This window comes from Kogia breviceps, chromosome 1, assembly GCF_026419965.1.
Source record: "Kogia breviceps isolate mKogBre1 chromosome 1, mKogBre1 haplotype 1, whole genome shotgun sequence".
Lineage (NCBI taxonomy): Eukaryota > Metazoa > Chordata > Mammalia > Artiodactyla > Physeteridae > Kogia > Kogia breviceps.
This window is the reverse complement of record NC_081310.1, coordinates 196,236,209-196,249,764: the sequence shown is the minus strand read 5'-3', so window position 1 is coordinate 196,249,764 and position 13,556 is coordinate 196,236,209. Positions and strand designations below refer to the sequence as shown.

At 62.9% G+C, this 13,556-nt stretch overlaps 1 protein-coding gene across 8 annotated transcripts in view; it reads right to left on the bottom strand.

Annotated features, from left to right (window-relative positions):
* Positions 1-6,312: 6,312 nt before the first annotated feature.
* Positions 6,313-13,556, bottom strand: part of RERE (arginine-glutamic acid dipeptide repeats) — a 418,432-nt gene continuing 411,188 nt past the window's right edge. For 5 of the 8 annotated variants that reach the window (XM_067018162.1, XM_067018153.1, XM_067018159.1 and 2 more), the window contains 6 exons: positions 12,112-13,409; positions 11,806-12,016; positions 10,794-11,517; positions 10,022-10,168; positions 9,349-9,550; positions 6,313-8,999 (listed from right to left, as the gene is read on the bottom strand). In XM_067018162.1, coding sequence (XP_066874263.1) covers positions 8,966-8,999; positions 9,349-9,550; positions 10,022-10,168; positions 10,794-11,517; positions 11,806-12,016; positions 12,112-13,409 — 2,616 coding nt within the window. In that variant the 3' untranslated portion in view covers positions 6,313-8,965. The remainder of the gene's footprint in view (positions 9,000-9,348; positions 9,551-10,021; positions 10,169-10,793; positions 11,518-11,805; positions 12,017-12,111; positions 13,410-13,556) is intronic. The other 3 variants (XM_067018161.1, XM_067018160.1, XM_059052164.2) reach the window with 3 other exon arrangements.

Below are 13,556 nucleotides of genomic sequence, written 5' to 3'. Positions count from 1 at the left end.
AGGATCCCACGTGCGGCGGAGCGGCTGGGCCCGTGAGCCATGGCCGCTGAGCCTGCGCGTCCGGAGCCTGTGCTCCTCAACGGGAGAGGCCACAGCAGTGAGAGGCCCGCGTACCGCACACACACACACACAAAAAACAAAAACAAAAAACCCCACAACCCTCTGCAGGGGACTTTAGTCACCTCCCCACATGAGAAAGCCACAGCTTTCTCACCTCGTCCACGCTTCCCCCAGACCTGCCTCAGCCACTGTCTGCTGCCCTGCTGGAGCTGAGGGGGCTCCTGTGGGGTCCCTGGGGTCCAGACCCTTCCTCCCTGCCCCCTCCCTGGTCCACGAGCTCGCCTCCCGTCTGCCCTCACGGTCCGTCTTCCACCCTGTGCTCGGGGAGCTGTAAACAGGCCTGAGCCCCTCTCCTCCCTCTTAACACCTTCCGTCGCTCCCCAGAGCCTAAGAAACCAGGCCCCGCCCATCTCCCTGAGGCCACCACCCTCTGTGCAGCTGCCGCCACCCAGCCTTCTTCAACCACAGACCGACTCTGCCTGAACTCGTGCTCTTCCCGTGGGTGAAGTCCTTCTACCTCTTTCCTGCCCATCGACTTCCGATTCGTCGACTAAGATCCGTCTAAAACCCCACCTCCTCGGAGCAGCCCGCCCTGCTTGAGATCAGTGAGGCCTTTCCCCATGGACTCACTGGGTAAACATCAGTCATTTTACCCTTCCGTGGTCACGAGGTAAGTGAGGCAGCTCTCATCATCCCCGCTCTATGTGTGGGTGAAGCACAGAGAGGTTCGGTGACTTTTTAAAGTCACACAGCCCCTTTGGGCCTCCTTAAGTCCCATGCTTTCTCTGGGACCCCAGACTCATCCTCCCCACATTTATATTGCTTTAGAAGACCTTTGGATTTTCTAGAAAACGTGGTGTCGCACGGCTGTCCTTGGCCTGGGCTGTTTTTGCCTAGAATCATCAAATCTGCAAGACAGATGATCAATGGGAGGCTCCCTTCTCACTCTTGGCTTGTGCCGAACCCTGGGCACTCTTCCTAGAACTTTCTACGTAAACGAAGAGCCCTTTCTCACGAGGGAAGCGTTGTCCTCAGCCTCTCTTTCCTAAGAATCCACTCTGAGTCAGGCGCTGTTCGGGACCAGCGGGCTGAGCAGAGCATCAGGCCGGCTCCAGAAAGCTGCCCTGACCTTCCGGTCTGTCCGCAGCTGGTGGCCGTGGACACAACCCAGGATCCAAGCCAGGAGGCCCGGGACTCACCAAGAGCCACAGCCACTTGATTTCCACATCTCAGAGAACCACTCTCTTGACTTAAAGCTCCAGCCACGATGACAGGGGTGAAAGGGACCTCCGCTCGCCCATGGGGGGCTAAGTACACCTCCTCCCTCTGCTGGGAAGGAGGACCTGGGTCCCGAGACGAGCACTGAGTGCTGGCCCAGCTCCCACAGCGTCATGAGCCTGCCCCACAAGTCTGACCCCCCGACCTGCCTCTGAGCCCCCCGGGCCCTTCCTGTGGCCTTGGCTGCCCACCCTCCCGCCTGGCCGTGGCCTTCTGGGTCTTGCTCCCTGGAGGTCCACCCCGAGGGAGCGCAGGGCTCCATCCGTGGACGGAGGACAGGGAGGGAGACCTTTGCTCTGTGGTCCCAGGATGAGACTAAAACAAAGACCACAGAAAACAAGACAAGCACCACGCCACGCATCTTGAATCCACACCTGACCTTCCCTTCCGTGAACTTGAAGGTCAACCCTCTTCCTTGAGGCTCCTCTGGAGGGAGCACGCTGGCCCCTGAGCCACGCTATCCAGGGCACTGAGAACCCAGGGTGAAACCAGAGCCATCATCGGGTTGATTTCCGGCTTCCGAGGCTGTGCACGAGCCCCGGACCAGGGGCTGGGATACGGGGCCTGGGTGAGGAGGTGTCCCCACACCCATCACACCAGGCCACAGCTTTCTAGGGAACGGAGCTGGCTTCCCCGGGATCTGCCAGAACAGACAGAAGCGCCCCGATTCTTCCTGCTCTCAGGTGTGTTTGTTTGCGTGCTGTGCCCTCCTCCTGGCTGTGAGGTCGAGGGCACTGAGAAGCCTCCTGCTGGAAGACTTGGAGGAGAGGAGCAGGTGACCTGCGTTGGGGGCACACTCGGGGCACCCAGGGCAGCAGTAGCTCAGGGGCACTTTTCGGGGCTGGGGGATTCTGCGGCCACGATGCTTGGAAATCATCCGGGCTGACGGTGCGCCGTGGGTCCCATCGAAGATTTACCGAGGGCCTGCTGTGTACGAGCTAGCACGGGGGCAAGAGCGTCTGTCCCTCACGGTAACATCCATGCCTGGGCTGTGCCCACCCCACCCTACCTGCAGCCCCCAGCCCCCTTCTCGGCCATCGCTCTCCCCGGCTCCAGCCATGGTGTGTTCCAGTTGCCCTTTGCCCAGAACACCCCGACCCTTCATCTCCAACCCACCCCACCCCCCCACCCCCGCTCCCTGCCTCCAGGGAACATCAGTTCTTTTGCAAAATACTCGTGGTACCCACACGCCTCTCCCCTGATCGTCTCAGCCGTGGGGTGGGGTCGGGGGCTGGGGGAACCCTGACTGTTCTCTGCAGCCTGAGCTGCAGATATCGCGGCGCGGGGCGGGAGGGCTGGTGGACACAGAGGGATGGCGCCTGGGCTTTGGAGACATTGCCACCTGGTGGCCAAGGCTGGGTATGTCAGTGAGGACCGAGTTTCACATCTGCTCCGGGGCAGGACCTGCAGCAGAGCCCGTGCAACGAATAAGGGGAGTGGAAGGGGACCTGGGAGTGACAAGCAGTGGTCAGGTACACAGAAGAAACTGGCCCTAAGACGGTCTGCCGGCCTCAGGGATCCTCCCTGGGCCAAAAGGGGCTGATAAAGAAGTGCCTTTATTAAAGTGATTTTTTTTTTTTTCTTGGCTGCGGTGGGTCCTCATTGCTGCGCGCGGGCTTTTCTCTAGTTGCGTCGAGCGGGGGCTACTTTTCATTGCGGAGCACGGGCTCTAGGCGCGCGGGCTTCAGCAGTTGCAGCACGTGGGCTCAGTAGTTGTGGTGCGCGGGCTTAGTTGCTCCGCGGCATGTGTCCCCTGCATCGGCAGGCGGATTCTTAACCACTGCACCACCAGGGACGTGCCCTAAAGCGCTATTTTAAATCTCATTCGCGGCACTGGCTGCCCACACCCGAGGGGTTCACCGGAGGTCACGGTCGTAAAGCGGCTGTCCCCTCCTCACCCAAAACTCTTTGCCCAGGACTGGAGCCAGAGGGGCTGTGAGATCCTGGAGCGGGCATAGCTGGGGACTGGGGGTGGGCTGGGGTGGGGTGCGGGACTAAGAAAATTGAAGGGGAGGGAGGGGTCACACCAGGAGCCACAGCAGAGGGGCCAGATCCCCAGATGGGGCTCTTCTCGTCCACGCCTGTAACTCAGCAGCACACTTGGACAGTGCACCAAGGCAACTTCCTCTGCGGGGCCTGTCTATTCGTCCAGCAAACATGAAAGGAGCACACGCCCCCCGCCCCCCGCCGCCACACACACACCCACGCTGGAACGTGGTCCAGGAACGAGGTGCCCGGGTAGGGGGACAGCGGGGTGCCCGTGGAAGCACAGAGCTGGGTTGGGGCGACGCAGGGGCAGCTTCTTCAGCCCGGCGGCCCCGGGACACCAAGAAGAAACAATTACACACACGGCGGGGAATCTCGCTGAAGCAGCTGAAAGCCCTGCGAGGACCCGGGGAAAGGACCCCTCGGATACTGAGCCCCCCGAGGGCCCACAAGGCAGGACAGAGAACCCAGTGAGGGCGGGCGAGTCCCAGGGGAAAGGCTGGGCTGCTCCGTCCACAACAACGGAAACTGTAGCCCCGCCAGGCCCAACCCCGAGCGCCAGGACTCCAGTGACGGCCCACTCGAGCCTGTAGCCGCAACGAGCCCAGCTGGACAGCCACGTGCAGTGGCTGCCTACCCCGCAGGCTCATCTGGCTGACCCTCCCTGGGAGGCGGCAGGGAGGCCGAGGGCCCCCATCCCTCAGTGTCCCCACGGGCCCCTGGGAAGGAGCTGCTCAGAGCTCCAGTGCGGGACAGACCCACGCACCGGTCTTGGGGCCCCGTCGCCTGACCACGGGGGTCTGGGTAGCCGGTCCTGTTTTGGTTCCGCAGTTCTGAGTTCAGGGACACGCCCGCACCGAGCGGCTTAGCCGGGAGAGGCCGAGGGTGGTACCGGGGGTCTGTGTCGGTGCCCTCCCACCGCCCTGGGTCTTGCCATGTGGGCAGGTCAGGGATCGTTTAAGGCCCGAGGTCGGCAAAGGGCTCGCGGCTCGGATGCAGGGCCCCCGAGCGTCCAGGCAGAAGCGCGCGGCCCGGGCCCTCCCTCAGCAGCTGTTTTGCGTCCACGATTGCTCAGCTGTGCACGCAGCCCTGGAATTTGATGTCTTCTCGAAAGGTCGCTGCTGATCTCTCTGCTGTGTATCCTCGCCCTGCAGATAAGCGGCCTTGACTTACCCAGGTGGTGCCCAAGGGACGCGCCCCGTTCACCTGAACTTACCGCGGACAAGGACCCACGTGGCAGCCGTGAACCCAGCCCTGCCAGGTGCCACTTTCTGAGTCCACGCTGCAGGGAACCAGAGGGGCTGAGCCACCGTGCCCAGACCCAGGGTCCCTCCACCCACAGGGCTGAGGAGCCAGCTTGTCTGGGCAGCGACAGAGCCGAGACCCTGGCTGGGGGCACAGCTGTGAGACATCAGACCCTTCCTCTCGGGCTCATGAATCCGGCAGGTTCGTCCGATGCAGCAGGCCCTCCGCCTCAGAATGGGCGCACGGCAGGGTGGGGACAATGTGGCCACAGGTGTCCACACCTGACAAACTACTACACCCTGTGCAGTTCCGATGAGGGTCTTTCCTGAGGCATAAGTCTACGTCTCCATTTACAGACACTGATGTCGTATCATTCAACCTTCTTTAAATTTCTACTTTGTAAATCTATACCTACTGAAAACTTCAGCTTCATCAAGAGCACGGTCAACCTAAGAGACAGACAGCCCGATACACTACTGATACCATGTGTAACACGGATAGCTAACAAGGACCTACTGTACAGCTCAGGGAACTCTGCTCAGTGCTCTGTGGTGACCTCAATGGGAAGGAAATCCACGTAAGAGGGGAGATATGTATATGCACAGCAGATTCCCTTTGCTGTACGGCAGAAACTCACACAACGTCGTGAAGCAACTATATTCCAATAAACATTTTAAAGAAGAGGTCAGCAGAGGTGGCACCTGGATTCCACCCACCCACCTCATCCGTGACCCATGACGACAGCCACGCGTGCCTCCCATGGCGCCTGCAGGGCCCTCGCTTTGTTCCCCCCAACTACCCAAACTGCCCGGCAGGGCTCCTGCTGTTGGAGGGCACGGAAGCGTCTCTAGGGCCATTGATGGGTATGCCACCTGGGCCCTTCCGGCTGGCAAAGCTTTCCCATGCCCTACGTTAGGCAGTGCCCGACACGTGCCGTTCCCCAGGCCTTCACCACAAGGCGGACGGACCCTGCCCGGTTTGAGGACCGTTTACGAACAGTGAGCACTCGGGGCTGTGCATGCTCCGCGATTACGGCCAGATCCCAGATAAAGGGGCGGGCACACACATCTCCAACGACAGCCTCGAAGCTTCGGGAAATGCCCCGAACCCAACCTGGTGACTGCTGCCCCCTCGTGGCCACACGCACACCCTGCAGGTGAGCCGGTGCGCTGTCACTGGGCGAGACTCCCCCGTGGGGCCTGCAGGCATCCTCAACCAGCTGCGGGAGGCGGGCAGAGGCAGAGGGGACACAGGCAGGAGGAACGGCCAGGAGCAGGAGGCCGCTGTCCTGGCTGGCGGCTCAGACCTCTCCTCAGCAGAGGAGGAGCCACAGGCCCACACGCCTTGGAGGGTGTCCAGAGATGAGAGGTGCGGGACGAACGGCAGGGGGAGGAGTGAGGAGGGGGTGTTCCGGTCCCAGCGCATCACCCCCGCTGATGAATGCCCACTGCCTGGGGAGCCACTGCACGTCCTGCCTGTCCCGGGTCAGCAGGGTGAAGCCTCCCCCCCGAGGGCAGCGTACCCGCCAGAGAGCCCCTTCCCCCCAGACGGGGCAGACGCGGCTCTCTGGAAGCCGTTTCGGAGGGTAAGCAGTGTGCCGGCAACGCGGAGAACCAAACCACGCCCCTGCCCCTCCGCACCCGGGGGGACCCGGGTCAGGACAACGGCCAATACGCCTGCCCCCCCCCCGGCCCCCGCCACCCGCAGGGATGAGACGCAGTCCCCTGGAGAACACGCAGCCGCTGTAGTGTAGCTTGTTTTTATTTATGTTCACAAATATTTCAAAAAAATTACAAAATACTCAAATGGAGAGAACACAGAAGTCACAATTTCTGGGTTGTCTACTCTGTTTACACTGTGTTATCTCATGGCAAACTACTCATATATACATTTAGCTTCAAGATATATATAAACGTAGCAAATCAGAATGTACACTCCGCTCTGCTGCTGCTGCAGCGAAGTGAAGCTCAACGCGACGACAGTGAACAAGATACACATAAAACACGGAAAAGCAAAACAACTCCAAACGAAGGGAGGAAACCCAAAAGGAGACCAAGGGGTCGGGCTTCAAAGACACCGTGAAGGTCTGGGGCCTCCGACACACGCTGCAGTTGACCAGGTGAGGGTTTCGGGTTGTGGGTTTCTAAATGGAAGAATCTCAGTGCTTCACCTGGGGACGTGGGGAGAAAAGCAAAACCTACGGAGAAAACGCCTTCGGACAGTTTTCAAGTACAGACTTCCAAGTACTTCAACTCTCTCTCTTCTTTGGAAATGGACGACAGAGAGAGGAGAGAAAGGAGGATAACTGAGCGGGAGGCGTCGCGTTCCACCGAAAAGGAGAAAAGCAGGCGGGGGCTTCCGCGCAGGAGCCGGGAGCTGCACGAGCGGCCCGAGTCCAGCAGGAAGGGGCCCGGCTCAGAGGCGCGGAGGCCGCAGAGCGCGAGCCCGCCCTGATGGCACGTCACTAGCCCCGGGGACACGAACGCCCCTGGCCGACGCGGCCACTCAAGCGGTGACAAAAGTGTTCATCTGAGCTTGCCTCCTCCCCCACCCCAAGGAGCTAAAGTTAAGGCAGAAATGGAATGAGAGAAAACGAAAGAAAAAAACCTACAAACATTTTCAACAGACAAAACCATCCTCTATCTGTCCCAACAGAAACCGAACGTGCTTGTAGTGGACACTGGAAATGCCCTTGAGGCAAGTGTGAATCCGGAACCTGAATCTGAGCTATCTCGCCTGGTTTCTGGGTCAAAGCGCCAGCCTCTCGTCCCGCCCCCTCTGTGGCTCCGGTCCTGGACGCGCTGCACGTCCACTGAGCCCCAGCCGAGAACTCCGCGCACCGCGGCGGAAAGAGCCCCCGAGAGGCTGAGAGAGGAGGAACAGAAAAGGTTATGTCCTGGCAGCACGCGTGATCAACAGGGGCAGAATGTCCTCCCAACTCCCCCCCCCCTGCTCTGGAGAGAGTGCAGCACGCGGGCAACTCAGAAAGCCGAGGCAGGCTCTCCGGGCCACCTGCGCCCAGGCGGAGCTGCCTCTCACTCCACGTCCACGGCTGTGACCCCCGTCCTGCTTCCGGGAGGAAGAGCAGGACGCCAAGTGTCTCCCTGTCCGACGTGGGTCCCTGTTCCTGGGGTAACACACAGGCCGCCACCCGCAGCCGGACCAACTCCAGGATCTCCCTCGCTCCAAAGCAGCCTCGGGCGGTGGCAAGGATGGCCTGGCCTCACCGCAAGAAGATCCAAGCGACGACACGCACGAAAAAGCAGATTTCTAACAGACCCCTTTGGCAAGCGTATGTGCTGAGTGACTTGCAGGGAATCGTTTTCTTGGATTTTCTAGAATGTTTGTTTACGAAATTGTCCAAGTATGTAAAAAGGCAGTTCATTCAGAACAATCAAATGCGTGTGCAGACCAATCTATAAGGAAATCTACAATCTGACACACAGAAACATGTGCTTTCGATCCCTCAGAGACAGAATGGGGGACATTTAACTCCTGCGCTCCTGGTGCAAGACGCGAGGTTCAAGCTAACAGACGTCTGCACCGCTGGCAAAGCACAAGCTGGGAACAGACAGAAGTGAAAACCAAAGCAGCACAACAAAGAAACGGTTTGTAACACTGTCCCTGCAAACCCCTGGCTGCTCCCTGCTGCGCCCCAACCTAGCCCCAAGCTTTTGCCCGTTTGTAACTAGTAACGCCCATCTGTTCCCTTTAATTAAAGGGATAATTATATATAACTTTTTATTAAAAAATCAACTCTGTATTCTGTCAACAGCTGGTAGGAATTCACAATTAGTGACATGGCTGGAAAAAATAGATCAGAATAGTAGTTTGTGGAAGAAAAAAAAGGCTGTTCTAAAATTATTTATTTACAGACGTAAAAAGCCATGCGCAGAACTTCCTCAAATTATGAAGATTTCCTACAATGTATTAAAATAAAAGATTTTTTAAAAATTACAGCTCTTGGATTCCAAACTCATACGCTGCCTATCTGCAAACCTTGTGGGTTTTGGAGCGCACGCGACTGAGTGTATCTGCACGCACAGTGAAGGGTGTGTGAGCTGGACTCTAGCACCTACTGAAGAAATCAAGGAAGGAAAAGAAAACTAAAGCCAAACCCCCAGACTGCAGGGGGTCTTCTTAACGTTCAGTCCAGTCCAGGCCTCACTAAGTTTCTGGGGACTGTCATGCAGGGAGACCCAAACGGGTCTCAAGGAGTCCTCTCTACAAACGAACACTAGGATGCTGATACGTTTTTAGTTGTGGGGTTTTTAAATATATAAAGAAATCTTTAGAAGATATTCTTTTTGCTTTTGCAGCTCCTATTGTATGTAAAAAGTTCTGTTTCTCCCCCAAGAATTGGGGTTTCCACAGCCAGCGTTAACAAATAAATAACTTATAACTGCTTGTCACCTTCCTTCTTCAGTCGACTGGAAAGAGGGGGTCGGGGGGGGAGAAGAAAAAACAACAGAAGAAGTAATCAGCGTCAGGCCTGGGGAGGCCTACAGCTAGAGGGCCCGGATGCCCGGGGCAGCCTCCACACCGCTGACCCCCGCCCTGTCTCCCCTCCTCAAGACGGCTCCACAGGAGGTCCAAGAGGCCGCGGAAGGTTGGGGGGAGCCGAGGAGGAGGGGGAGGAGTCCAGCGCTTGCCGACACGGGGAGGGGTGGGGCACGGAGTGTGGGTGCAGCCGGGAGGGGCGGGAGGGGGGGAGGGGATCGGGGACCCACAGGTCGAGGAGGTGGGAGCCTGGACTCCCCCTAGCACCTCCCACCTCACCTGTAATAATCTTCCTGACTTGGGAGGTGGCCACCATGCATGTGCGGGTGTCCGTGCAGCCACTGCTGCTCCATGGCCAGTCTCTGCAGCTCCGCCGACTGGGCGTGCATGGCCTGCAGCTGGTGGGCCGCCGACATGGGGGGTGGGATGGCCCCAGGCAGGTCTCGGGGGTAGGGGGTGCCTGCCAAACACGGAACAGCCTCTGAGACAGAAAGGCCAGCATGAAGCCGGCAAGGAGCTCCGGTCAGGAGGGGGCCTCCCAAGGGGACGGGCAAGAGGCCACCTCGCCGGCGGAGAGCACCGGAGCAGAGGCCCCGCCCACCCGCAAGAGAGAAGCGCGGCTCCCGGGGCCCCGCCCCTGGGCCCCGTCCTCCTCAGCCTACTGACCGGTCCTCACAGAGGCCTGTCCTCACAGAGGCCTGCCCTCAGCCCTCCTTTGAATTCGGCTCATCTCTTCCCTGCCCATCATCGTGCCGGCTCCTGACACACGTTTATACCCCGACCCCCGGCTCCCTGGGGGACAGGGGTCTGCCTGCCTTGTTCCCAAGTAGCCTCCCAATACTCAGGAGGTTATGTGCTGAATACACGAATACATGAACGAACGGGGACGTCGCGGCAGACCAGCACCCCAGCTCCGCCCTGGACCCCACCCCTGCCCCAGGCGCGCTCTTACCAAAAACTGGGTGGCGAAGCATCTCGTGCTCATGGGGGGGCTGTCCAAGCAGAGGGCTGGGGAGGGTGCCAGGGGGATAGGGAAAGCGAGCCAGGTGCGGGCCAGCGGTCAGGGGGTCAACCAGCGGGTGAACTGGGCCTGCTGAACCTAGGAAAAGGGGCAGAAGTGCACATGCAGGCGGCGCAGGGCTCTGGGGGGGCCTCTCGCCGTTTGCCCTCGTTGGCGGCAACTCCCAGGGACCTGCTCCTCTCCACGGCTGGCTTCTGGTCACCGGGGCCACCAGCAACCCCGACCCAAAGTAGCCGTCGCCCTCCGCGGCCCCCCCGTCCCTATGGCAGAGCTCTGGAGAGCCGCAAAGTGAAGAGCTGGTGACGGCTTTCCTCCTCCTCCTCCTCCTCCTGCTCCTCCTCCCCCTCCCCCTTCCCCTCCTCAGAGCGCCCACAGGCAGAGCCTCCCCAACCTCCCTTCGTCCAGGACCCTGGATCAGCAGAGCCCGCCTGGCCGACTGCCCCAGGCCCTCCCGTGCCTTCAGGTCCACAGGAACCCCAGGGCCGCTCCAGCCCTGCCCCAGCCAGCGTCCCTCCCCCCAGCTCGTCTGGGCTGGCACCCTCCCCAGGGCTGCCTCCCGGGCCCTTCACCCACAGGACCCGAAGGCGGCCACCAGAGCAGGCGCTGCCGGACGGGGGCTCACTGAGCCCCGCTCTCCGCAGACCTCTCGGCCGTGCCCCCCCCCCCCGCATGTCCTCTACCCTTGGCTCCCTGGAGTCCCCACCTTGGTGGAGGGGGTCCTGCTGGTGGAGGTGGAGGTGCGAGTGGATGTGGGAGTGCTGGTGGTGGTGCGGGGTCACGTTGAACATCTGCAGCCGCGCCAGGGGGTCGCTGGTCAGCGAGGCCATGCGCTCGGCGTGGATGCGCTCGGCCGCCAGTCTGTCCGGGTAGCTCATTTCGGGCCGCAGCTGGGGGCCCGCCAGGGCCAGTCTCTCCCTCTCCAAGGGGTTCAGGCCAGGGTGGAAAGACGCGAAAGGGTGGGGGCCGGCGGCGGGGGGGATGGTGAGGGCGCCGTGCCGGGCGAAGTGCTCCATGGGGTTGGCGGCCGGGTGCAGGGGATCCAGCTCCGGGGGCTTCACCTCGAAGCCCGGCTTCATCCGCTCCCGCAGCTCGCGCTCCCGGATCTCGCGCTCCCGCAGCTCGCGCTCCCGGAGCTCCCGCTCGCGGATGGTGGGGTCCACGTTGTAGAGGCCGGGCATGTGGTAGGCCAGCAGCGGGTCGGTGGGGTTGAGGGGCACGTAGAAGGGGTGGTTACGGTTGGTGGGCGACATGACGTGGGGCCGGGCGTACTCGCTCAGAGTCCGGAGGGCCGGCGTGTCGGGCCCGATGTACGGGGGCACGGCCGCGATGGTGGTGGGCGGGGGCTCGAAGGAGGGCCGCATGTGGCCGGGACCACCGAGCTGGGGGTCGCCGAGGCGGCCTTCGTGCGCCGAGCTGGACGCCTTCTGCTAAAGGGAAAGAGGCTGTGAGGGCTGGGCGCGCCCAGCCGCCGGCCCAGCCAACTAGGTGCCCCCCCGCACCCCGGACCCAGACCCGGCACAGCCGAGGTCCGGGCCCCGCAGTGGTGGGGCACCCGGGGCCCGGATGGGTGCGCGGATCTGGGACACAGGGGTAACGCGGGTGGCTGCCGAGCGGACGCCAGGCGGTGGCGACCCAGCCCCAGGCGAGCGAGGGCCCTGCCCGCGGGAGCACCCCCCCACACACAGCAGAGCAGGCGCCGCTCCCGCCCGACTCACGGCCGCTCGCTCCGCCTCCCGCTCGCGCTCGCGCTCGCGCTCCTTCTCCTTCTCGCGCTCGCGCTCCTCGCGCGCCTTCTGCTCGGCCTCCCGCTTGGCCTTCTCGATGGCCTCCTCCCTCTTCTTGGCCAGCTTGGATCCCGCCAGAGGCATGAAGTACAGGTCTGTCCGCGCGCATGAGTTGTAACCCCGGTCCAGGTGCTTGTAGAACCTGAAAAGGCCCCGTGTCTCGCTGGGGTCCCTGCCGAGGCCCCAGGTGGCCAGCTGTCCCTGCCCCGGACGTGCCCGGTTCCCGGGGACCAATACCTGGCGGACTGGCTGGCGTGGCTGGGGGTGTCCACCACAGTGGGCTCAGGGGACGGGCTCCGAGGCGGGGGAGGGGGGCTCTCGGGCTCCTCAGCTTCGTCCAGGGCCTCTTCCTTGACCTGGACGGTGGGAAGCGGGCAGGCTGCCCCCCCAGCCACGCTGCCTCCCGCTGCGACGGGGGCAGAGCAGGGCGGCTGGGCCGAGGGGCCAGGCCCCGCCGGGGGCGTGGAGGTGGAGGGGCAAGTCGGAGGGGTGATGGGAGGAGGCGCCGCAGGGGCAAAGGGGTGCTGGGCGAACGGGGGCTGGGGGGGCACCTGGTGGAGGCCCGCGGGGGGGTGGGAGGCAGGGGCCAGGCTCTGGCTCTGGGTCAGCACGGGGGGCTGGGCGGGGGAGGAGGGCAGAGGCTGGCTCTGGGGCATGAGCTGCAGGGGCGGGGGGTGGGCCGAGGGCGGGTGGTGCGTGGACAGGGAGCTCAGGGGCTTCAGGGCCGGAGGGGGCGGGAGGTTGGCGTTCATGGAGAAGGGCGAGGGCCCCGCGAGGTGAGGCGGGTGCTTGTGGGCCTGGGGCGCCGGCAGCTGGGGGATGGGTGTGGTGGGCGGGGGCTTGATGTGGGGCATGGCCAAGGGCGCGGGTGGCAGGGGCTGCTCCCGAGGGGGCTGAGAGGCGGGCGGCTGCAGGGAGGCGTGAGGGTGGGCCGCCGCCTGGGAGGCCTGCGGAGGGAGGCCGAAGGGCTGCGGGGGGCCTGGGTGCTGCAGCAGCGGCCCAGCCTGGAGGCCGTGAGGGCCGGGCGGGCCCTGACCGTGCAGGGGGGGCTGGGGGTGGGGCGGGCCGGGGGTGGCGCCGGCCGGCCCGGTCAGCGGCTGCAGCGGGGGGTGCGGTGAGGGCAGCCGCTGTGGGTGCAGGGCGGGCGCCTGCTGGACGTGGGCGTGGGGAGCGGGAGCCGAGGGGGCCTGCGGCTGGGCTGGGGGCTGGGAGGTCGATGGGGAGCCCTGCGACGGGGCGGCGGCGGCGGGAGTGGGCCCCGGCGTGGGTGGCTGGGCGGTCCCCGGCGCGGCCGACGAGGGAGCTGGAGCGGCGCCACTGGGAGCCTGCAAGGCCGGGGGCTGGGCCTGCAGCATCTGCTGCTGGGCCGAGGAGTCGGAGTCGCTCTCGTTGTCCTGGGGGCTGGGGATGCTGGGGGACGTGCTACGATTGTCCTGGTCGATGTCTTTGGGGTCACTGCTGCCCTCATCGTTGACGCTGCGGCTGTCCGAGCTCTCTCCCTCGCCTTCGGACGGCGAGTTGGGCCGGCTGATCTCCTAGGGCCAGAGGGGGGAGGGCGGACGCTCTAGGGGGAGCTGGGGCGCCCTCTGCCCTGCCGCACGGTGAGGTCTGGCAGATGAGGCGGCACGCGTGGCTCCGGGGACCACGGGTCCTGCCCTGAGCCGGCCAGTCTCGGGGGCCGC